Genomic DNA, 23,790 nt, shown 5'->3' with positions numbered 1-23,790 from the left:
GAGGCACAGTAATACGTCAGCAGCCCCACATTAGCTCTCCCCCACTCCCTGCTCTCAGTGTGTCCCAATTAGCACCTCCCTCTCCCTTCCCGCACCTCGTGATCCGTTGTTTCATGGCATGCAGGAGACTCTGGGTGAAGAGGGGGAGGAGCGAGGGCACTGCAGGCTCAGGGGAGGAGGCAGGAAGGGGTGGCGTGGGCGCAGACCTGTGGCAGAGCCCGGGGTTGAGCAGTGAGCATCCCCCGGCACATTGGAAAGTTGGCGCCTGTAGCTCCAGCCCTGGAGTCGGTGTCTAAACAAGGAGCCGCATGTTAACTTCTGAAGAGCCGCATGTGGCTCCAGAGCCACAAGTTGGCCACCCCTGCTCTACCAGTTCTTTAACAATTCACTTGTTCCCTATTTGCTTTTGGGTACTTGATATCAGGGATACTCCTATCCCTGTGGTTTGCCACAGCATTTGAAGTCAGTTTAGCATTCAACCAAACTCCTAGCTTAATTTGGGATACTTCCATTGGAGTATTATTGACTCTAGGATTAGCTCCTTCAGCTGATCAGACAGAGCCTGGGTTTTGTTGACCTTTAGGGCAGAATACTGGGCTTTGTATATCTCTGAGAAGAGACACATTTGTATGTGTGTGAATTTACGGGCCTCCTGAGACATGTGGAAGGAAGTATTATACATTTAAAATATAATGTATAAATCTCAATGTAACTCCTAAAACATTTGAGACCTTATCTCTGTCTTGCACTAGGAGCACAAGTGGTTTCTTGTAGTGGCTTCCAAACTTTCTGGTTTATGTGGGCAGGGAGATAGGAAAAGGGACAGAATATTGACTCAGAAGGACTTGGATGGGAAATACAGCAGCAGAGATGTGGGACAGATAGGCAAGATGGGTTTAGGACTTCTTTTTTTTTTTTGATTTGCAGAGAGAAGGATCTGGCACCTAGAGCTGGGCAGGAAACAGTTCTCCCAACTGGCAAATACTCTTGGGGTTCAAAAGTTTTGCCTGATTTTTTTTTTTGATACATTGAAAATCTCCAATAATTGTGAACCAAAAAACCCTGAATTTTCTTTTGTTTGGGTCAATCAAAACTTTTTTTCCATTTCAACCTTTTCACCTTAACCTTCTAGTCTAATTAGCTTAAAATTTGAAACCATGTAGTTTTGAACTAAAAAAACTGGAAGTTTTCATTTTAAAAATGTATAAACAAAACACTCTGGCAACTTTTTGAATTTGTTTTTCAAGTCAGGAGATTCTAAAGTGACCATTTCACAAACAGTTTCAGTTTTGATAAATCAGCATTTTTTTGATTCATAAACATTTTGTCAAGAAACTTCTGACCAGCTCTAGTGCCTGCCTGCGGGATTCAGGGCTCAGTGTGCCATTCGGAAACATAGTTGTTTGGGAAGCAGATCTGCCCATCATCTAGCTTTTGGTTAGAGGTGTTCTGGCGGTCAAGCCCCATCTTGCAGCTTCCTGCTGACATCTTTGGCATTTGACAGGTTCCCAATAGGTAGTGGGAGCAGATTTGACTTGAGAACATCATCTTACCCTGCTAATCTCTTGCTCAGTCTAATTTAGTTCCTCCCCTCTCCCTCTGTGAGGCTGTTGGAGAAAAGGAGGGAATCTCAGCCACTGTGAGCAGCAGCACTAGCTGTTGCTGAGAAGGAGAGCATGACATCTAAAGAAGAATTGATAAGGGGAAAGGAAATTAAGTGTCTGGGTGTCAAGGATTAAAAATTGATGGGTTTGGGGGAACTGATGGTTATTATGCAGAGACTTGTGTAGTGGAATGCCCACAAAGGAGTTTTATGCATAAAACCAAACACACACACACACACACACACAATCAGGCTGTGTTTTTTGTGTGTGTGAGAGTGAGAGAAGACCATGAAAGCAAACCTGCTGGGAAACTAATCCTTATGGCTTGGGTGATCAGCTTGCTCTCAGGAATCAGCTAGAACCACTACTGGTGGAGAGGGAGATGTGGGCCGGGGCATAAAATAGCTGACTACAACAAAATCACTGCCAGCTACTTTAGTCCTTTTGCAATAAAAAATTAGTTTCAAACGTTGAGTCTCCAGCAAACCTAAAATACTAAAATGGGGAAACTGCCTTAGAATCAGCACTAGCTTTGGTATTGTCAGACGTGCTTGTGTGCATCTAAGGGAAAGTCAGGCTTGCTGCCTGACCATCCTGAGACCCGAATTCACCGCTAGTATCATGGCTGCTGCATATGTGTATATAATGTTGTGGTGTCAAATGCTGACTGACACTACAAGAACCACCATGAAAATAACCATTCTTCCAAAAAAAGGCTGCTTGAGATGAAACTTCCATCTTCAAGATTTTTGATTTGGTGACCTACTTGATTTAGATCAGGGGTAGGCAACCTATGGCACGTGGGCCAAAGGTGGCATGTGAGCAGATTTTCAGTGGCACTCACACTGCCCGGGTCCTGGCCACCGGTCTGGGGAGCTCTGCATTTTAATTTAATTTTAAATAAAGCTTCTTAAACATTTTAAAAACCTTATTTACTTTAATACAACAATAGTTTAGTGTTATAATGTAGACTTCAAGAAAGAGAACTCTAAAAACGTTAAAATGTATTACTGGCATGCGAAACCTTAAATTAGAGTGAATAAATGAAGACTCGGCACACCACTTCTGAAAGGTTGCCGACCCCTGGTTTATATACTTGCATAACATTGGTTGGTATTCTATAAGAGCCTAAATAGAACAGGATTTTACCTGTGGTGAGAGGACAGCTATTACTTGCTGAAGACTGACCGTGATTGATAAAGCATACAAAACAATACAATTCCTGATTACTATGCACTCGAAGCTCCGGTCCAGACATTATTTTACTGAATAGATAAAACATACATGAAACATAGGTTTGTGGTGAACATCCAAGAGGTCAATGAAATATCCTCTCCTTCCCCCTTTTTCTTCCCACCCTTGTATGTATCATGAGAATTTGTTTTGGTATTAGGCTTCCTATAGCTTTATTCCTATAAATCTGAAAATTTTTGCATATTTACAGATAAGGTGAAACTTATGCTTTGTTTGATCCTAGAGTGAAATCCTTTAACTAAATAACAAGAAATCTATTATTACAGATATTGGAAAGTTTGAAATGACCTTTATGTGCATTAATATTCAGTACTTGGTGACTTCATTGTCAACTACCCATAAAACAGAACCATTGTAAAACCAGTAGCGTAGCAGTTGTTGTAGTAAGGGTAATCACCATTGGTTGTTAACATCTTTTTTTAAAAATTTTTTTAGAGGGCCCAAAGAGGACACCACCAGAGTTTATTTATCCAAAAAACCATTCGATTGAAGTAGAACTTGGTAAGTAATTGTCTTCTAACAAATCACTAATCATAGAATTGTAGGACTGGAAGGGACCTCGATAGGACAACTAGTCCCAGTGCTGAGGCAAGACTAAATATTATCTAGATCATCCCCTGACAGACGTTTGTCTAACCTGTTCTTAAATATCTCCAGTGATAGAGATTCCACAACCTCTCTAGGTATCTTGTTCCAGTGCTTAACTACCTTTACAGTTAGGAAGTTTGTCCTAATGCCTATCCTAAATCTCCCTTGCAATTTAAGGAGGTTTACTACTTGTCTTGTCCATAGTGGATAAGGAGAACAATCTATCATTCTCCTGTTTTTTATAACAACTTTTTATGTACTTGAAGTTTATTATCGTGTCTCTCCTCCATCTCTTCTCCAAACTAAACAAACCTAATTTTTTCAATCTTTCCTCAGAGGTTTTCTAGACTTTTAATCGTTTTTGTTCTCTGGACTTTCTCCAATTTGTCCACATCTTTCCCGAAGTGTAGTGCCCAGAACTGGACACAGTACTCCAGTTAAGGCCGTATCAGTGCTGAGTAGAGTAGAAGAATTACTTCTCATGTCTTACTTACAAAACTCCTGCTAATACATCCCAGAATGATGTTTGCTTTTTTTTTTTTTTTTTTTTTTTTTTGCAACAGTAGTACATTGCTGACTCTCATTTAGTTTGTGATCCTCCATAATCCCCAGATCCTTTTCTGAGTATTCCTTTCTATGCAATAATTTCCCATTTTGTATTTGTGTAATTGATTTATTCCTTCCTAAGTGTAGTACTTTGCATGTCCTCACTGAATTTCATCCTATTTATTTCAGACTGTTTGTCCAGTTTGTCAAGATAATTTTGAATTCTAATCCTGTCCTCCAAAGTAGTTGTAACCCCTCCCAGATCATAATAGCAGCCTGGCAAAACCAGCCTGGAATCCTGGCTCTATTGAAGTAAATGGAAAACTCTAATTGATTTCAGTAGGGCCAGGATCTTACCCGAGGAGTTGAGGATTTCTAAAAGCCAGATGACAATTCTGCTTTGACTGCTTGCCCATATGTATTTTGCTCTTGGGGCACATTTGCACCTCGTGCTCAGGATCAGTGACTTTTGGCCAGCAATGCCCATTGGAAGGAAGTGTATGTACATTTAGGGTATGTCCACATACCAACTAGACACCTGCAGCTGGCCTGTGCCAGCTGGCTCGGGCTGCGGAGCTTGGACTGTGTGGCTGTTTCACTGCCTTGTAGACGCTTGGGCTGGAGCCCGGGATCTAGGACCCTGCGAGGTGGGAGGGTCCCAGAGCTCAGGCTTCATCCCAAGCCTGGAAATCTATACAGCAGTGAAACAGCCCCACAGCCCAAGCCCCGCAAGCCTGAGTTGGCTGGCACAGGCCAGTTGCGGGTTTTTCTTTGCTGGGTAGACGTACTCTTAGTGTCCTTGTGTTACTGTACTGAGGTCATAGAGGGTGGACTGGGCCCAACTGCCACTCAGTTCCTTCTCCCCACCTGTGGCTGGGAGATGGAGCTCCTCAGTGTCTACATCTTGAAGCATCTTTTTTCGTAATTGCTACAGTTAATTGTATGTAGATTAGTGTTGGTTAGGGTGGTTGCCTGCTGGCAAACTTTAGATCAGTGGCTCTCAACCTTTCCACACTACTATACCCCTTTCAGATGTCTGGTTTGTCTTGCGTGCCCCCAAGTTCATAGAATCCTAGAATATCAGGGTTGGAAGGGACCTCAGGAGGTCATCTAGTCCAACCCCCTGCTCAAAGCAGTTCCACCTCACTTAAAAACTACTTGTTTACAAAATCAGACATAAAAATACAAAAGTGTCACAGCACACTATTAGTGATAAATTGTGTACTTTCTCATTTTTACCATATAATAAAAAAATCGGAATATAAATATTGCGCTTACATTCCAGTGCATAGCATATAGAGCAGTACAAATGAGTCATTGTCTGTATGATATTTTAATTTTTACTGATCTCGCTAGTGCTTTTTGTGTAGCCTGTTGTAAAACTAGGCAAATATCTAGATGACTTGAGGTACCCCCGGAAGACCTCTGCGTAGCCCCAAGGGTACATGTATCTCTGGTTGAGAACCACCACTTTAGATATTTTTATTGATATTTGGAAGTTTTTCCTTCCATATTTTGTTTTTTCTCAGATTGGGGTTTTATTCTTGGCCCCAGGATTTAGTGGTTCTCCCCCGTGGTTCTCCCCCCACAAAATCACGCAGTGTTGGAATCTGTGTGAATCTGTTGCCCCTCCTGTAAGGCAGCAATTGTGATTGATGACAGGCGTACCAGATACCTCATCTCTTCTATATGGGAAAGCCCGTATCCCTGACACATGCTTGGTGTGCAAGGTCTTTTCTAAAAGGACCTTAAAGGTTTGGGGAGACGTGTCTTGAAATATTTGTTGAGGCTGGCTGCATGGAGCAGTCTCAGTCTGGGCAGGGCAGACCTCCTCTCCCTCTTCCCCCACAACCCTCCGGCAGTCCAGAAGTGCTCCTGTGAGTTTGGATCCTCTAGCTCCGAGGCTCCATCTTCTAAGACCATTCAGGCTTTGCATTCCATTAGGACTTTAAACAAAGTCATCAGACAAAAAGGAGCATCACTTCTGTGGGGAAAGTAGACCCGATCCCCCAATGGGCATCCTCAATAAGAAGCCTTAAGTCACCTCACTTCTCCCATTCTAAAGAGACTCCATTGCCCAATCTGGGTACCACAGCATCTCTAAGGCAGCGTGGCACTATGGCTCTGGCACGATCTTGGGAATCAAAGTTAACTGCCTCCGGGACAGAGGCCACAGCATTGGGAGTTACCTCAACACTGAGTGCTTCGATGCGTCTGTGATGGTATCCGCCTCATTGGTACTGCTTTTCTTGATGCTACTCTCTTCAGCATCAAGTGTGTCAGTACTGGGCATGTCCTTACCATCAACCCTGATACTCTCTTCTCTTGCACTCAGGTTTGTAACACCATCCCTGTCGATACTAAGAAAATATGAAGTATTGAGGGATCTCCAGCTTTTAGAGGAATCAAAGTCTCCTCTGCTCTCCACTGGTCATGGTACTGATGCTCAAGGCCTCATTGGCCCAGATTATCTCCCCAGTGCTGATGGCCTCTAGAATTACTGTGCAAATTTTAGCATTCTGACTCCAGGAATGCTCCCCTCCACCTTCCCCTGCTACACGCCCCCCGCAACCAAAAAAATAATCTGGAGTGCTTGTTTTCATCTTTTGACTCTCAACACGTTCCCATACTTGTTCTCCAAGGGTCCCTTCTTATGGTATTGTGACTCTGAGAAGGAATTAAGGAGGTTTTAGTTATGTGAAGGTGTCAAATGTGATGTGGAGTAGGCATATGTCCTGGTACCCTTCTTTGTGCTCCCCTGCCCCATTTCCATACAGTGTTCCAACATGGTTCTATTTGAACCCCTGGGGTATTCACCTCCCAAGACATCACACCTCCGTGCCACCTGCTAGAATGAGAACCTCCTCCCCTATATGTTCTCAGGAACCTAGGCTTGCAGCCTATGAATTTGAGCCCCGTGAGGAGTTTTCTGAGGAAGATCACCGTCAAGCTGAGGATCAGCCAATTTCTGAGGCTACACTCTCCTGACCTTGGATGAGGTGGTAGTCCCCTCTAGACCATCTCATCTGTATGTCAATAAGAGCTTTCAAGATCTGTCCATACATATAGCTGATTCTCCCAAGAAACTTGTAGAAGAGGTACAAAATCCTCCCAAATGTTTGGAGATTCTCTATGACATATTCTCTCTATGTCAGTTGGCACTTCCCATTAATGATGCTCTCCTGGAATCTGGTAAACATATATGGCAGACACCAGAGGGATAAATTTTCACTTAAACCCCATCCCAAGTTCTTACCGAAAGGATTTATGGGCTTTCCTTTAAACCAACTGATTAATATGCCAATGTTCATTTAGAAATGACATACTAATCCAGGGGAGGCTAGGCTGCACGCCTTAGAGGTTTGCAGGACCCTTTTACTTACAAAGAACCAAATCCTTCAGGATTTCCCCATGACTATTTATTCTTTACATTTCTATATTTTCTGAGAGAAAAGTTCTGTCAGCCCAGAGGCTTTCCAAGTGGGTTTTGTGATGTAGTAAGAGCTGTTATGAATTAGCTAGTTGAGATCCCCAACTCAGATTAGAGCTTGCTCCAGTGCACTTGAACAGCTTCTGCGGCTTCTGTGCTAAGCGTATCCATTTCAGCTACTTGGAGTTCAAGCCATGCTTTTACCAAACAGTATTTCGTGGTAGAAGCATCTGAGATCTGATGCTGCTTTTGTCAGAGCTGTACTGCAGTCTTCATTTAAGCAGACTCTGAGCACCTACCTGTTTCCATCAGGTTACTTACTGCTTGTGAGTCACCAACAGGGAATACTTATGGACAAGCACTCAAAAAAGAATTGCTTACCTTATAATAACTGGAGTTCTTTGAGATGCATTGTCCATATGTATTCCATGACCTGCCCTCTTTCCTGCTACTGTGTAGTTCTGTAACATCTGGATTCTGCAGTGGCAAAGGAATTGAGTGGCAGTTGGCCCCACACCCCCTTTTATGCCCTCAGTAGAGGAGCACTAGGCCACTCAGAATGTATGCACAGCCCCAATGGACATTGCTGGCCAAAAGACTCTGGTCTCAAGCAGGTAGGAGTGTGTGCACCAAAAGTGCAACACACATGAACAACACACCTCTAAGAACCACAGTTGCTGTAATCTAAGTAACTGTCCTTTCCCAAACTATTTACATAATCATATGAGCCTGCTTGCTTATGGTACACGATTTTTAATTGTCACATTTAAATGTTTTGTAGGATCTCATGTCCTGATGGACTGTAATATATCCAGTAGCATAAGTACTTTGAATGCATACTGGCAAGTCAATGGTACGGATGTTGCTATCTTTGATGATACCTACAAAGAACAATTCTATGAGTAAGTATTCTTACAAATCAAATTGCATGTGGATTGAATGCTAAAATATTTTAAAATTATTTGGTGTGAATAATCTATAAAAGTAATTGTTGGACAAAATAGTGTCTAATCATAGAATCGTAGAACTGGAAGGGACCTCAAGAGGTCATCTAGTCCAGTCTGCTGTACTCATGGCAGGACTAAGTATTATCTTCTAGACCATCCCTGTTAAGTGTTTGTCTAACCTGCTCTTAAAAATCTCCAATGATGTAGATTCCACAACCTCCCTAGGCAATTTATTCAAGTGCTTAACTACCCTGACAGTTCAGAAGTTTTTCCTAATGTCCAACCTAAGCCTCCCTTGCTGCAATTTAAGCCCATTGCTTCTTGTCCTCTCCTCAGAGGTTAATGAGAACAATTTTTCTCCTTCCTCATTGTAACAACCTTTTATATATTTGAAAACTGTTATGACCCCTCTCAGTCTTCTTTTCTCCAGACTAAACAAACCCACTTTTTTCAGTCTTCCCTAATGAATGCCAACAGACCACTGAAAGTACTTCATGTTCAACAAATTTGCCATACATTTAATAATTACCTGTTTTTTCTATAAGTAATTTATTGAGGCCAGCTTATCTAGATTTTGGAAATTCATAATAGCATGATAATATTTAGCACTTTTCATCCATAGATTAAAGGCTGCTCTCAACCAGCCCCAGCGGAAAACCAGCCCCAGTTTGCCAGTATGGGAACAATTCATTATACATAAAATAGGTGTTTCCTTGAGTTCTTTTAAGATTGGCTGCTCTGCTTGCATGTATGCGGTGGCCAGGTTCACAAATTACATAATATCTGCCACTGAATCAAGTTGAAGCTTCATAAAACATTTTCTTGTTTAGAGAAGATTGACACATTCACCTTTTTTGTTTTATTTATTTATTTATTTATTTCACTTTATTTTTGAGAATATTAAATGCCAACCTGCTCCTCAGGAAAATTCTTTAATTTTAGTTTTACTTTCTTCCTTTAGATTTATAGGGTGAGTGATTTTTATTGTATTATAGTTATTTTTGTAGCCTGTGAGACTAACATTCCCTGCTTACCTCTAAACCTTAGTGTCCCACATAACTGAGGCACCAGGAGTAAGTTAATTATTGTTAGTTTTGACCTAAGCAAAACTTTTCAGCTTGGGTGCCTAAAAATATAGATTCTTGGTAACCTAATTTTCAGAGGTGTTGAATACCTGCAGCTTCCCTTGAAGTCAGCTGGAGCTGTTGGATACCTGGGAATCTCCAAAAAACACTTTAGGTGTCTAATTTCAGGCACTACATTGTGAAAATTTTGGCCTGATTCTTTCTCTGCTATTTCTTGTCCTAATCCTGTCTTACCTGTTTCTCTTTATTGCTTCCTCCTTACACCCTTTTGAAGGATGAGCTCCTGATAGGCACTTGGGGCTGAGCTCAAGTACAGATGTACTTTTCTGCTGCACATGTAACACTGTGCCTCTGGAGGAGGTGATAACTGGGATTGAAACAGAGACCTCTATGATCTAAAAGTATAAGCTTTAACCCTTGAACTGAAAAGCCAGTTTCCATAGTTCAACAGCAGCAGCAAATTCAGAAACCTCTGTACATGGGCTAATCACTAGAGGACAGAGCCACACTGTTAGCATGGGCTATATTAACTGACTTTTTTTTCTTTCTATAAACAGACTCTGTAGTCAGCTTTGTGTAAGCTTGAATGATTTGCCAACTGTTGCTGGTCCTGTTAATTAGTAGGAGTCTTCCCAACATGCCTCTCAGCTACCCATCAGGAGCATGACAGAATGCTTATCCACTGAGAAGCCAAAAATGCTGGATGATGAACCACGTAGAATGATTTATGGGGAGGGTAGAAGCTGGTATTCTTTTTCAAGTGATTGTTCACATGGATCCTACTCTTGGTGTGCAGGCACACAAAATTGGATTCATTTGGCCAAATCAAATTCAGTTGGGACTGTGCTTGTTCCCTAGGTATCCTCGTGCTCCCTTACCCCACTCGTGGGAGGGGACCAACCATCCCTCGATTCTTTTTTGCCATCGATGGTAGCAAGATGGAACCCGTGCAGAGTCAGGCTGCTTCTCTGCAACTCTATTGTAGTTAGTGTTAGTGATTAGTTAATATAGTTGTTAAGCTAGTTCTTTTAATGTCCCTGTTGGCTTAATAAAATCCTTTTCTGTAGGTAGGTAGGTAGGTGCAGAACGCCGCCCTCTCCCTTTGATACCAGGACTTGAGCCACTATGGCAGAAGTTAAATCTCCAGGGTTTGACATACTTCTCCTGTGATGCTTCTACACCATTCAATGATGGGCCCTCTTAGGTGCCGTTTTGATTTAGGTGAAGGTCATATACCTTATTGGTGCTCCATCTGCTGCTCTGTTTCCAAACAGACTCCAAAGGGTAGGTGTGACAGGATCCCCAGGGTTCAGTCTAGGACTGTGGGACCACTGTGCCCCCTTAACTCTGCAGCCTGGGCTGTCTCTGACAATTCTTTGCTAGTGACAAGCAGCAAACCCTTCCAGGCGCTGTTATCGCTCAGCACAACTGCACATGGAGCCACATACCCAGCTAGATTGCATGAATGCGCCCAGAGCCACTCATGAATCACACAGAGAAAGGCACCAGCCAATTCCCCCCCCATCTCCCAGCCTTGTACCTTAGGAATATACTGTCTTGCACTTCTCAAGACCCTTTCTTGAGAAATGCAAGTTTATTAATTGGTTCACCACTTCATCAATGGAAAGTGGATATACATACACCAGCCTTTGTAAACCTGATTAGATTTACCAAGTGCTTCAGGCAAACTCACTTGTAAAGATAAACAGGAAAACCAGTTTACTGAGTACAAAAGACAGATTTTAAGTGATTAGGCAAAAAGTCAGAGTGGTTACCAAAATAAAATATAAGCATGCAGCCTACACTCTCAACCCTATTAGACTGGGCAACATCTAGATTAAGCAGTTTTTCTCATGCTACTGGATATTGCAGTTCAGAGTACACAGGTTTCACCCTGGGCTAGTCTCCTCTGTTGGAGTCTTCAGTCTTCTGAGTGTCCTTGTTGCTTGCAGCGTAGGTGGGGAGGAGAAAAGGCCAAGCGTGGGTTCTGTTTTATACCCTTAGTCCATGTGCTTGGAGAACACAAGTCCAGGCATGTCTGGTGGGCATTGCTGAGTCCCCAGGCAAGATTGAGCAATTCCCCTGGTGTGGCCTTGTGCAAGTTAGTCATTGAATTGTAACTCCCTAGCAGGACAATGGCTGTTAATGGTTTTTGACTCACACACACATGCATCCCCCCCCCCCCCACCAGCACTTTGGAAAGTGGAGGGAGTGGTGCGCTCCAGTGGGATAGCGTGGGTTCATCACTCTTTCAGTTTCCAATGTTTGCAGCCACTGCCATGCTGTGTCTCCTCCCTCCATTTGTGCTGCCTTGTAGAGTGAGAGGCTACATTAACAACAATGTGTTAACCCTTGAGGGCTCAGCCGAATGCTAGTTCATCATTTAGCAGTAAGCCATTCCCTGGGAAATGTCCCACCCTCTGACTCAACCACCTCAACCAAGCTTAACAATCATCATTGCTGTGTACAGTATTAAATTGCTTGTTTAAAACTTACAGAGTGAGTGAGTGAGTGTGTGTATGTGTATTTATTTCCCCTGGAACTTAACCTCCCACCCCCATGTACATTAATTCTTTTGGGAAATTGGATTCACTTAACATCATTTTGCTCAAAGTAGCATTTTTCAGGAACATAACTACAATGTTTAGCAAGGAGCTACTGTACCTATTTACGAAAAGAAAAGGAGTACTTGTGGCACCTTAGAGACTAACAAATTTATTTGAGCATAAGCTTTCGTGAGCTACAGCTCACTTCATCGGATGTATGTTTAGATGCAACAGTGGGTTTCAGCAGATCATAATCTTTCCCACGATACCTCACATGGCATGCTTTATATGAAATATCACAAATATATACCAACAATGAATATGTGGCTTCAAAGGTGTTCCCCAGGGGTATAGAGTGTCACACTAGGGTTGGCCACCTAAAGTTTTTTTTCTTCTAGAGTACTCCATAAAAGCCATCTCAGATATGGAGAAGAAGGAAGTAGTTAAGGCTCAGTCCTCCCTCCGGTCCTCCTTAGCTAGTGCACCCCATCAGCCATGATTCCAACTCCAAGCTGCAATGCTGAGATGTCCCAGTTGTCTACTTAGATCCATATGTTGATTTCCTTGAGAAAGGAACATCACTCCAGAAATGAGACATTGTTTCCCTCTCAAGACTCTTGGAACTGAGACAAAAGAGTCAATGTTAGATTTGTCTCAAGCTTGGCAGCCAGTGGCCCAAGGACTTGTCTACATGGCAAATTACTGTGTCACAAACCAAGGTGTGAACCATCAGCACACCAGCTTACAGCACACTGTGTGGACACTGCTGCAGTGCAGTGAAAGGCCTGGAGTGTGGTTTAGCATTACTAATAAACTTCACACACTTTATGCAGTAAGAACGTTATATTCGCTGAACAGGACAAACCATTTAGGAACACCCAGACCGCTCATGTCCTTCGTGGATATGTTTAGGAATCAGGCAGTAACCTCACAGAAGTTATCAAAATGGCTTTCTAGCTATGCAAGAGTACCTTAATGGGTTAGCCTAGCCAGCTTAAAGCCACATAGGCACAGCTGAGCTCATTCCACCAGAACTCAGGTGGTCTATTTCTGAAATTTATAGGGCAGTTACGTAGTTTGGTACACACTTTACTAAAGCTGTGTCTTGTAAGAAGCTTCATTTTGGTAAGGCTGTCCTACAATCTTTTAAATAAGGCTCCTAGCACCCACCATGTGGACACAAACTTGGAATGAATGGTTATTTTCTTACAGTACTGTGGTTCGAGATGTTTTGTCCACCAGAATCCCATGACCTGCCCTCCTTCCCTATTATGGAATCCTGCTCCCCTGGGATTCTGTATTGGTGAAGGCACTGAGGCCCTGCTCCGCACTTTACGCTCTTGGGTGAGGGAGTTAAGAGGATGCTTAGGGGACAGGCATGGCCCCAGTGGACACTGCTGGTCAAAAGAACCTGATCTTTCATGTATGGGGTGCATGAACACCAAGTGTGGAATCCATATGGACAGAACATCTCGAAGACCCCTGGCTACTGTAAAGTATGTAACTGTTCTTATGGGATGCCAATACAACTAAATCAGTTTGCAACCTGTCCTCATCTATCTTTTAAATTATAAAGCCATAATGTCAGCTAAATCAGTTTTAACCAAAGCTCAGTTGGTATGGAAAGGAGCTATTTTTTAAAGTGGCCAGCAACAGTATCAGAACTGAAAATATGGAGGCACAGTACCTGACAGCAATTCCCACAGAAGTTTAAATGTTCTAATGTGGGCAGTAATTCAACCTGTGTAATATCATTGTTCCATCCGTGTAGTTTCAAACCCTTGGTTCTGGTACATTATTTTGCTGACACTAGGCTTTGTACTATAAAGTCCTGACTCCTAATATCAATGTTTGCTCACAAGTGACCTGAATTCTATTTGCTTAATACACTCTTGAGGGTAAAAGTGAACTTTCTTGTATTTGCAGTTAAGTCTGCCTAGTCCATATTGAAATTCTAATATATAATTTCTCTATCCACTGGTGGGGGTTTTTTTTTGTGATGATAGAAAACCTTCCCAGGGAGGTGGTTTTATAATTGGAGCAAGATTCAACATTTCAGAAGTGAAAAGTAAGGATTATTCTCACACGTTTTTCTGTCATGTTTTGCATCCCTATGGCGAAGCTGTAGCATACATTGTACTAAAACACCCAGGTAAGATATAAAATAATTTTATAACTACAATTCTAACCTGATTATGTAATGAGAAATTAAGGAAAAGGGAACAGTTTAATAAAGATTCAGCTAGTATCAACCATAATTGGCTATAACTGTGTAAAGCAGCTCTGTATTAAACAGAAATGACTGGGATGTTACAATTGTATACTAATGTTAAAGTATTCTACATTCTTTCTATTACCACATTTAAATAAACTATCAGTTTTAATAAACTTTGGACTCTGTATTTCAATTCAACAGCCTTTCAGAAAATATCAATGAAATATTTTTCAGTAAAAAAATAAATGGAAACAAATTTATAATTAGCTTATTCCAGACATGGTAGATTACTACTACTACTCTTTTGTTGAGGTGTGGAGGAGGACAAGAGTATATATATAGCAGTGGCTGCTGCTTCTTCTTTGATTCCCTCTATCCTCATCACTCCATAACAGATAGGCAGGAATTCCATGCACACACCACTCCCCCTGTTGTACACTCTGTTTTTTGTCCTAGAGTGTAGATTTTGCTTTGTTTAATGTGGAATGTGTGAAACATTTAAAAAGTCCCTATTGCCAAATTCATTGTGACTCGGCACATAATCAGCAGTTTACCGTACCCCACTGTACCCCTTTCAGAAGTCTGATTTGTCTTGTGTACCCAAGTCTCTTAAAAACTACTTGCTTACAAAATCAGACATAAAAATACACAAGTGTCACAGCACACTATTATTGAAAAATTGCTTATACTTTCTCATTTTTACCATATAATTATAAAATAAATCATGATTAACAGGTTGAGGCACACTGATGTAGTATACAGAGCAGTATAAACAAGTCATTGAATGAAATTTAATTTGTACTGACTTCACTCGTGTTTTTCATGTAGCCTGTTGTGAAAGTAGACAATATCTAGATGAGTTGACATACCCCCTGGGAGATCTCTGCGTACCCCTGGTTGAGAACCACTGGCTTAGTGTGCCATAAAGGAGAGTGGAAGAGGGAGCTAGAGTTCATAAAGGCATAGCAGAGTGGGGAGGCTTATAAGACTTAAAAATACTACTTTAAAGCAAAGCCCAAAGCAGTTTTTGAGTACAAAAGGCAAACTTGCATTCCACAATGGACGCAACTTCATTCATGAGAATGGACCCTACAGAGATATTGCATCTCTTTGGGACTTTTTCTGACTGTGGATCTTAATCCTCCATTAATGCAACTACAGAGCACAGATTGCACTAAAATGAGACAATACAATACTCCTATAATGTAGTTCGTACTACAAAATTACTATTTGTGGCTGGTCTCATTCTGTTAATATCCCAAATTATCAAAGTTTGGGTGCCTAAAGTTGTGCTCTTAAAACCATATTTAGTCACTTAAATAAACATGGGCTATTTTGCACAGTGCTGAGTGCTAACAACTCCCACTCAGGTAATTGGGAATTTTCCGTTGTTGCTGCTTACACAGCATTAGCACTTAGAAACCTCTACCATATTGGTCGCCCACTGTGCTAAACACAGGACAGTCATTTAATAAATGATCGTTCCTGTTCCAGTTCCAGAGAGCATATGATGTAACAAGAGAACACATTTATGTGTTCACTTTTCTTTGTCTTCATGTGGGATTGTCTTACTACTTACTTTTTTTTCTACAACCAGGTGCCAATTTTTTAACAAAGGCTTGTCTACATAAAGATTTAGTTCACTGCAAGTTAGGCTGTGAATCTACCTCTCCTAGGCTGCCATGGATTAACTGTTGGGGTGCACCCTCCTGATGCACATTCACAGTTTGTTAGAGGAATATTGAACTAGTTCTGTTTCAAAGAGAACTACACAATGTGGGTAGATTCACACCCCAGCTTGCTGCAAATTGAATATTTGTGTAGACAAGTCCTAAATCAAACTTGTCTGAGAATTCTGAGTCAGTTGTCTTGTCAGCATGAACATCAGCATTTCTTTTCTGGTTGAAAAATACAATTTCTTTGCATTTGTATGGTAACATTTTTGACTGAAAGATGTCCTCTGTTGAGACAAGACGGCATGCATTCTGGGTTTACTAGCAGGCTGGCCAATAACAGTTTTATGTTGAAACCATACAGGAAGAATCTTTAGTCTTTCCTTGTTTGCTGGTTGCATGGTTTGAATCCTTACACAAGTAGCTGGTTTTAAGAGACCAAATTGTTGGATTGTAGAAAATGTTTTGAATGTTTCATTTGACACATGCTGCAGTTCCAATGTATCTTTTTTTCCCCCTTTGCTAATGCAGCTCCAAACATTCAGGGTTACTTGATTGGAGGACTTGTTTCACTGGTATTTGTAATAGTTGTTGCTGTGTTTGTCTACAAGCTACTCAAGATTGACATTGTGCTTTGGTATCGGAACTCCTGCCATCCTTTTCTGAGTAAAGAAGGTATGTGTTTTCTTAAGAAAAAAGATTACAGTATTTAAAATCTAATTGGGAATGCGTTCAAGAAATGATCCTGGAGTGAGAGTGATCCCATTTGGAGTTTCCCCCAAAGTGGGTACATTTACATTTTTGAGATGTATGATGAAAACTACTTGCAGATTTTCTGACTTAGATTATTTAAAATGCTTCAGATTTCTAAAATGGCAGTGATTGGCTTGTATATTTGATAGCAGTGTGCTGACTTGTTGATGTACTGTATTGCTGTTTGCCTTAAAATGGCTGGCTGAAGTATTCTGCACTTGTAATATGTGCTCAAGCTACCTTCCCTTTAATTACTGTTTGGAAGAGTACTAATAAATCATATGAAAGTGCATTTTTGTAAAAGAGCGCAGAGAAAAATCCTAAGCATCTACATGTTTTTTAAAGACAATTTCTCTCAGATCCATATTTTGGACTGATATTCGGCTTTCTCTGTGTTCCTGGAATTTGCATTAGCAATGGGAATGCCATACACAAGAGAGCAGAATACTGGAATTTAAATCAATCGTGAGGATCTAAGAGAGGAAATGTACCATGAGAGAAGTAAAATGTATTTAATAACTGCATTGAGGTAATTACTTCAGTTGTACAAAGTTTATTAAATCGGGCCTTACTGGAAATTTTGTTCCAGATACATCATAACACTCCTGATCGTTCTGAATAGTGTTTGTTTTGTTTGTTTTAACTTCAGGTCATAAGCAGTAAACACCAGTTATGAGTAACTTGGAACTTAAATAAAATGCTGTACTTGAACCAGATAGTTTGGTGATAATGCTTTTTTTATTTAGTGTAGAGCAAAGACTGTTCAAAGGTAATCAATTTTACACCTTTGCATATTAAAGTTTAAAGGGCTACGTGTACAAACTGTTACTGTAGTGTGAGTAATTATACTTATGTAAGTAACTTTAATTAAAGGATTTGTGCCCATGGCAGTGTTGTGTGGGGAAAACTATAGTTTACTTTCTTATTAAATATGCTTTTTGGTCTTAATCATTTTGCTCACCTTGTTTAGTTTCAGATGGGAAGATCTATGATGCATATGTGCTGTATCCAAAAAACAGAGTAAGCTGCCTCTACTCACCAGATATCTTTGTGCTAAAGATATTACCTGAGGTCTTAGAGAGACAGTGTGGATACAATCTCTTTATACTTGGAAGGGATGATTTACCAGGACAAGGTAAGATTTTTTTTTTTAAAAATTGGAATTTCTATGTTTTCTCTCACCAGTCTCAAAGGTGAGCTGCAAGTAACCTCGAAATGGAGATAAGCAAACTTGTGTGCCCCAGGCAGCCTGATTAGCGTAGGCAGTCTCTTATCCCTTTTCCTCCCTCCTGTGTAATTCCATGGGTAATGTGGAAGTACTGTGCTTGGTGCTTCCATAAAGCCCTGTCTGCTTTTCCTCCGATCAGCTCCTAGTTCTTCCTTTAATATGTAGCTAGCCTAAGCAGCTGGTACTGGTGTGCTGATTGGAGGGAGAGGACTGGCAACAGCCTTCATTGTCCACAGGGTCAGAGACAATGGCAGAGCAGCACTTGCGAAGGAAGGGAAGTGCTACTGGCATGTCATTTCACCTCCAGCAAATGTACCTCTTTACTTTTCCACTCTGATTGCTACCCATGAAGAGCAAATAAAATGTGAATGACTCATCTGGCAATGAGGGGGAGAGGGCACTTAAGTGTGGCAAAATGATTCAACTTAACATAAAAATTATTACAAAGCAACTCTTTTGTGTCCGGTATCAGAAAAGATCAGTAAGAGATGAGAAAATGCATGACTCTAATCCAAATATGAGCAAAACAATGTGTTCTCCAAGTGCCTTTAAAAGGAATGTTTCTTTTGCCATATTTTGCTGAAATTAAGATTCTAACATTTGGCACTGAAATTGAGGAAAGATATTTCACTGATTGCTTTCCTGAGGAGAAGGTGGGGATAACACTGAGTTATTCATGTACCGTCTTGTATACACTTTCAGCTGTACTTATGCACTATAAAATAATTAAAACCAAGCTTAAAAGTTGGTCTATTTTTTCCAAATTGTTTAATCAAATAAGTTTCTATTGGAAGTTTGTCAAAGTAAGCAATATGTGCTTAGTTCTGGAAAAGCAAGCTTTTCCATATGAACATATGAACACTGACAGACCCTGGTCACTGGCGGGTAGGATCGAACCTGGGATCTCTGGAGCTTAGTGCGTGAGCCTCTAATGCATGAGCTAAAAGCCATATGCCTCTTAGCTAAGGCTGTAGAGCAGACTCTTTAATCTCTTTCTCTCCGTGGTGTTGATGCCCCTAGAGGGGACAGAACACCACACCCAGGAGGTGTGTGGGTTACACATGCTTTTGTCTTAAGATATAATTTTAGCAGAAGGCATTCATATTTCTGAATAAATCCTTAGTAATGCAGATAACTTATTTTTACTAAAACGAATATTTACACTGCTTGCCCTACAGTAGGTCTCTGTGGCTGATGCCTTATCTACACTACAAAATTAAGTTGATGTATATTAGGTTGCCGTAAAGCCACCACAAGTAATTACAGTGGTGGTTCACGTCCACGCTACACTCTTTCAGCTGGTGTTGTGCATCCTCATCAGGAGTGCTTGCACTGACTTAAGTAGGGCAGTGTGGGGGATGTCAGGCCCCAACTGTGAGCCCCGCGTGGGGTTGACAGCCAACAGTCGATGTAAGTAACACAGTGTCTACACAAAAACACCAAAGAGTCCGGTGGCACCTTAAAGACTAACAGATTTATTTGGGCATAAACTTTCATGGGTAAAAAACCACTTAAAGCTTATCCCAAAATAAATCTATTAGTCTTTAAGGTGCCACCGGACTCCTTGGTGTTTTTGTGGCTACAGACTAACATGGCTACCCCCTGATATTCAGTGTCTACACAGACACTGTGTCACTCTAACTACATCAACCTAAGTGTTATGCCTCTCACGGAGGTGGAGTTATTAGGTCAGCATAGCGTGCGACTTACATCAGTGGGAGCAACGTTGTAGTGTAGACCCTTACAAAGTCAGGTCGATATAAGCTGCCATACATTAACCTAACTCTGTAGTGTAGGACAGGCCTCAGATTGGCTGGTATGCTTTTGCTGTCATTTCCTAGACCTTTCTAGTTATGTTAGCAGGCCTTCTCATGGGTGGGGGTCCTCTTGTTTGAAATTTACTTCCTTGAGCCGTCTGCAGGGCACGATTTAAGGCGGAGCATTTTTGCTTTAGTTTTCATAGGAATTTGAGTTTTTTCACACTGATACTTATTCCTGATGATCTAGTTGCAACATACTTAGTGTACCAGGGCCAGCTGCCACCCAACCACCCTCTTGTGGCCAGCGGGTGCCTCTGCAGCGGCCTGCCCCGGTTTTCCTCTTCTTCAGGACTCTTTCAGCAAACTCCATGCCGTCTCGTTCAATCACAGCCCTTCTTGGGTCTGGGCCTTTTTATTAAATTATCAGAGTTCTAGAACAATCAGAATAACACGGCACCCCTGCCCCCAGCTTAAGCTGGGCACAGCCTGTCTTCCCTCAGGAACTGTGCCTTCCTCAGGGACCACTGCAGGAGACCCCCCCCCCCACAGCTTCACTCTGCAGGAGCCCCTTCCCTGCAGCTTCCTGATGCCTTTTACCCTGGGATCACTTGATTCAATTCAGGTGTGGCTTGTCCTGTAATCAGGGCTGGCTTAGCCCCAGGCTCTAAAGCACAGGGGCAAGCAATCCTGTTACATGTATTAATATACTAATGACATTTGGTAGCTTTATCTAAAGATATGTATGGAATCAATATTTTTTTTTAAACAATGCCAACTTTTTTACAGTTACAGGTTTAATATCAATGAATAATATGGAGTAAGGAGACAAGTAAGACATCTTTGTTTCTGAAAACTAAACAGCCACAATATGAAAGTAACAAACATTGTATAAGCTTTTACAGGAGTTAAAAAACCTTTCTCTGCTTTTCTTTGTTTACAGCTGTGATCAATGTCGCTGATGAAAAAATCAACCAAAGTAGAAGAGTGATAATTGTGTTAGTACCAGAATCATCCTGTTATAGTGTGTTAGACGATACTTCTGAACAGCAACTGGCCGTGTACAACGCTCTTATCCGTGATGGAATTAAAGTTATTCTAATTGAACTGGATAAAATAAAGGATTACACAAACATGCCAGAATCCATCAAATATATTAAGCAAAAGCATGGGGCCATCAGATGGAAAGGGGACTTCACAGAGAGATCTCATTCGGCAAGTACAAAATTCTGGAAAAATGTACGATACCAAATGCCACCCAGACAAACTCTGTCTCCCTCAGAACTACAGTTACTACCACCAGCCTTTAATTCTCCACATACAATAACATTACAAAGATGACACCCAAGTTCAATTTTAACAGCTGTGAGCAGCTCACTTCAATTGCTTTTTAAATGGTTGGTTGTAGGGTACCCATATGTGTTATACACTGGCCATCTCATTTGGAGGCTTACAGGATTAAAGCCTCCACAACATCACTGACAGATTTGAAAAGCTGATTCAGGGTTCCATTCCCCTGAGCAGATCAAAAGAACACTCTGAAGCATTTTTTCAATATTGCAGTGGCCTGTAACGAGAACTGCAGGACTTCTTGAAGAAATACATTTTTTGTAAGGAAAACTAAAAGTATTTTTTGCACTTTTAAAGACATGTTTTTTTCCAAATAGAAAAAGGATGAAGATGAAGGAAATAGTGTTGTTATATCCTGACTTTTATATGATGGGTTTAGGTCTGGAAACCTGTAGTTTTGAATGAAACAAAACTCTAGTTCATTCATGTGTAGCAATCTATTAATTATGGACTTATTCAATCTACTAAAAGATGAATCCTTGTATTACATCATGTGGTATCGTCCAAGGGGAGAGGTGAGAGGGAGACATAAGACAAGAGGGGGACCTTGTACTAGCCTGTCAAAGAATGGAACCTTTTTTCAGCGTTACATTCTAGAGCAACTCTTGCAGTAGCTGATTCTGTGAGGCTAGAAACATTTTTATTATAAACCAATGTTTTCAATCTTAAAAAAATCCTTTTGGGGCTGAAGCTTAGTGTTTGATCTTTGCATTTTTTAATGTTTAAGGAAAATCTGCTCAGATGATTGAGTTAACTGATAAGTGTATTTGTACATTATCCCACTCCGAACAAAAATCAGTTTTTTTGCACACAGTCAACTCAATTGGCTAAATATTAAAGTGTCATTTGTAGCTGGCCCACAGTGAGTAGCTGTTGCTGTGTATAACAGTTTGGAAAATAAATAGCTAATGAAGTTATTTTTAAAAGTATGTACTGTGCATGCCTGAACTTGGCTGTTTTTAATTCATCATGTACACGACGTAATTGCTGAACTATTGTGCTACGCTTGAGTTTTGGTATGTAGATAGTAGTGTAGTTTGAAATCTGTGGAGCTGTACAAATGTCTTAGTACACATTCCAAAGTGGACCAGCTAGGATTTCCTCTCTTCTTTGTTTTTGAGGGGAACCTTCCTGCCCTCCAAAAACCTGTTAACATAGCATTAAGGTTGTAAATTTAAAGAATAAGGAGATACAGAAGTTAAGTTTCCCATGGCAATATTAAAATGCCCACATTTTACATATTGTATATTTAGATATACATTTTAAGTCATTAGATTTAATTTTGTGTGCAATTTTGGAGTCTTGTTGCTTGACTATTAAAAATGGACTGTGTACACAGTGTCAGACAGGTGTTTTGAAAACCCCTGATTTCTGAATTTTCTTGAATTGATGCTCAAATATTTCCATGAAAATCTATAAATTACTCAGGCTTGAGTTAAATATTTTCATATACTGATTACAGTATGATCATTCTGACATTCCTTGCTTCAAAACTGTCCATTAATTATATTTTGTTGAGGATCAGGATACCAATTCTGTAGAAGATGCCCAGCTTTATTGTTGACGTACTTTAGAAAAAATGGGTAATCTTGCACCTCTTGAAGGGTTAATTTCTGTACAAATATTAACCCTTCATTTCGACTAATATGATGATGATGAATTAAGTAATTGCAAGAGGTGATATGGGTAACACTTGTTTTTCTGGGTTCTATTTCCAGTTCTCCCACTGGCATAGTGTGTGAACATGGGCAAGTCACTTCGCCTCTCTGTACCTCAGTTTTCCAAAGAGTCAAATGGCAAAATAATACTTGCTTCTTTTGTAAAGTGCTTGGAGATCTACTGATGAAAAGTGCGGGATAAACTAGGTAGATTAAATTTGAATGTGTATGGTATCATAAAAGATACATCAGAAATTCCAGTGGTATATTTTGTCCCTATTAAAGTTATATTGAATTTATTTTTCTTTGTACTATCCACTAGATCTTAATGTATAACTTCCAGTTTTGAAAAGCTTTCAAAATTTGGTAAAAATACATGACAACGCAGAAGATTGAACTGGTTGGCAGAAGTCAAGGGTAGCATTTGCTTCTCCCAATAGTGAACTGAATCGATGGTGTATAAATATAATCATGTAGATGACATGGGAACCTTCATGATTGCATTTCCTATTTTTGTGTTTAAACTGACAACCTAAGCAATACATTTATTTGGTCTTGCACTTAGTTTTTATTGCTATGCAGTGTCTTGCGTGTCTTCACACAATCATTCTTTCTGTCTGTACTACATTCCTTCAACTCCTGTCTTACTGTGTCTTTGGTCTCCTCCCACTCAAATTCCAGTGATTTTCAACACCACATGCTATTCTTGGAACAGTGTCCTTGTTAGCCTGTCAGACTGCCTCATTTTCCAATCCCTTCAGTAAGGCAGCTACTACAATGATATCTGGGTAGGAACTTTCATTCAACTGCTCTGGGAAGGGGGGTGTGTGTATAGCTTTGCAATCTGAAAAGCAAGCAGAAGTCCAGTCTGACTCCTAAACCCTCTCTGTTTCTTTGAAGGCTACTGGCTTTATTTTGTCCCAGTGTCTTTTCTGTAGCCCCTTTTGTTTCCTTCATGATTCACAGAGATTTACAAGGCCTTTCCCCATGTCTGTGGCTGGCTATCCTACCAAAGTAAACACCACTGCCCTGGGTACCATCCTTCAGTAGAATTGTCCACTTACCACAGACTGGTCTGACTACTTTTTACTGTGTCCTCTGAAGGACTTGTGATAAAACCAGTATGAAACATGTCCAATGTAAAACTCACCTAAGG

General features: G+C 40.8%; 1 protein-coding gene across 6 annotated transcripts in view; it reads left to right on the top strand.

Moving 5' to 3' along the window:
- Positions 1-22,933, top strand: part of LOC102937532 (interleukin-1 receptor type 1) — an 82,294-nt gene extending 59,361 nt beyond the window's left edge. For all 6 annotated transcript variants that reach the window (XM_043536749.1, XM_027831092.3, XM_043536742.1 and 3 more), the window contains 6 exons: positions 3,294-3,359; positions 8,204-8,324; positions 14,007-14,152; positions 16,420-16,563; positions 17,612-17,776; positions 20,570-22,933. In XM_043536749.1, coding sequence (XP_043392684.1) covers positions 3,294-3,359; positions 8,204-8,324; positions 14,007-14,152; positions 16,420-16,563; positions 17,612-17,776; positions 20,570-20,967 — 1,040 coding nt within the window. In that variant the 3' untranslated portion in view covers positions 20,968-22,933. The remainder of the gene's footprint in view (positions 1-3,293; positions 3,360-8,203; positions 8,325-14,006; positions 14,153-16,419; positions 16,564-17,611; positions 17,777-20,569) is intronic.
- Positions 22,934-23,790: the final 857 nt, after the last annotated feature.

This window comes from Chelonia mydas, chromosome 1 (genome assembly GCF_015237465.2).
Source record: "Chelonia mydas isolate rCheMyd1 chromosome 1, rCheMyd1.pri.v2, whole genome shotgun sequence".
NCBI lineage: Eukaryota > Metazoa > Chordata > Testudines > Cheloniidae > Chelonia > Chelonia mydas.
Note: the sequence above shows the minus strand (reverse complement) of the source record. Positions and strands in the feature narration are given on the sequence as shown.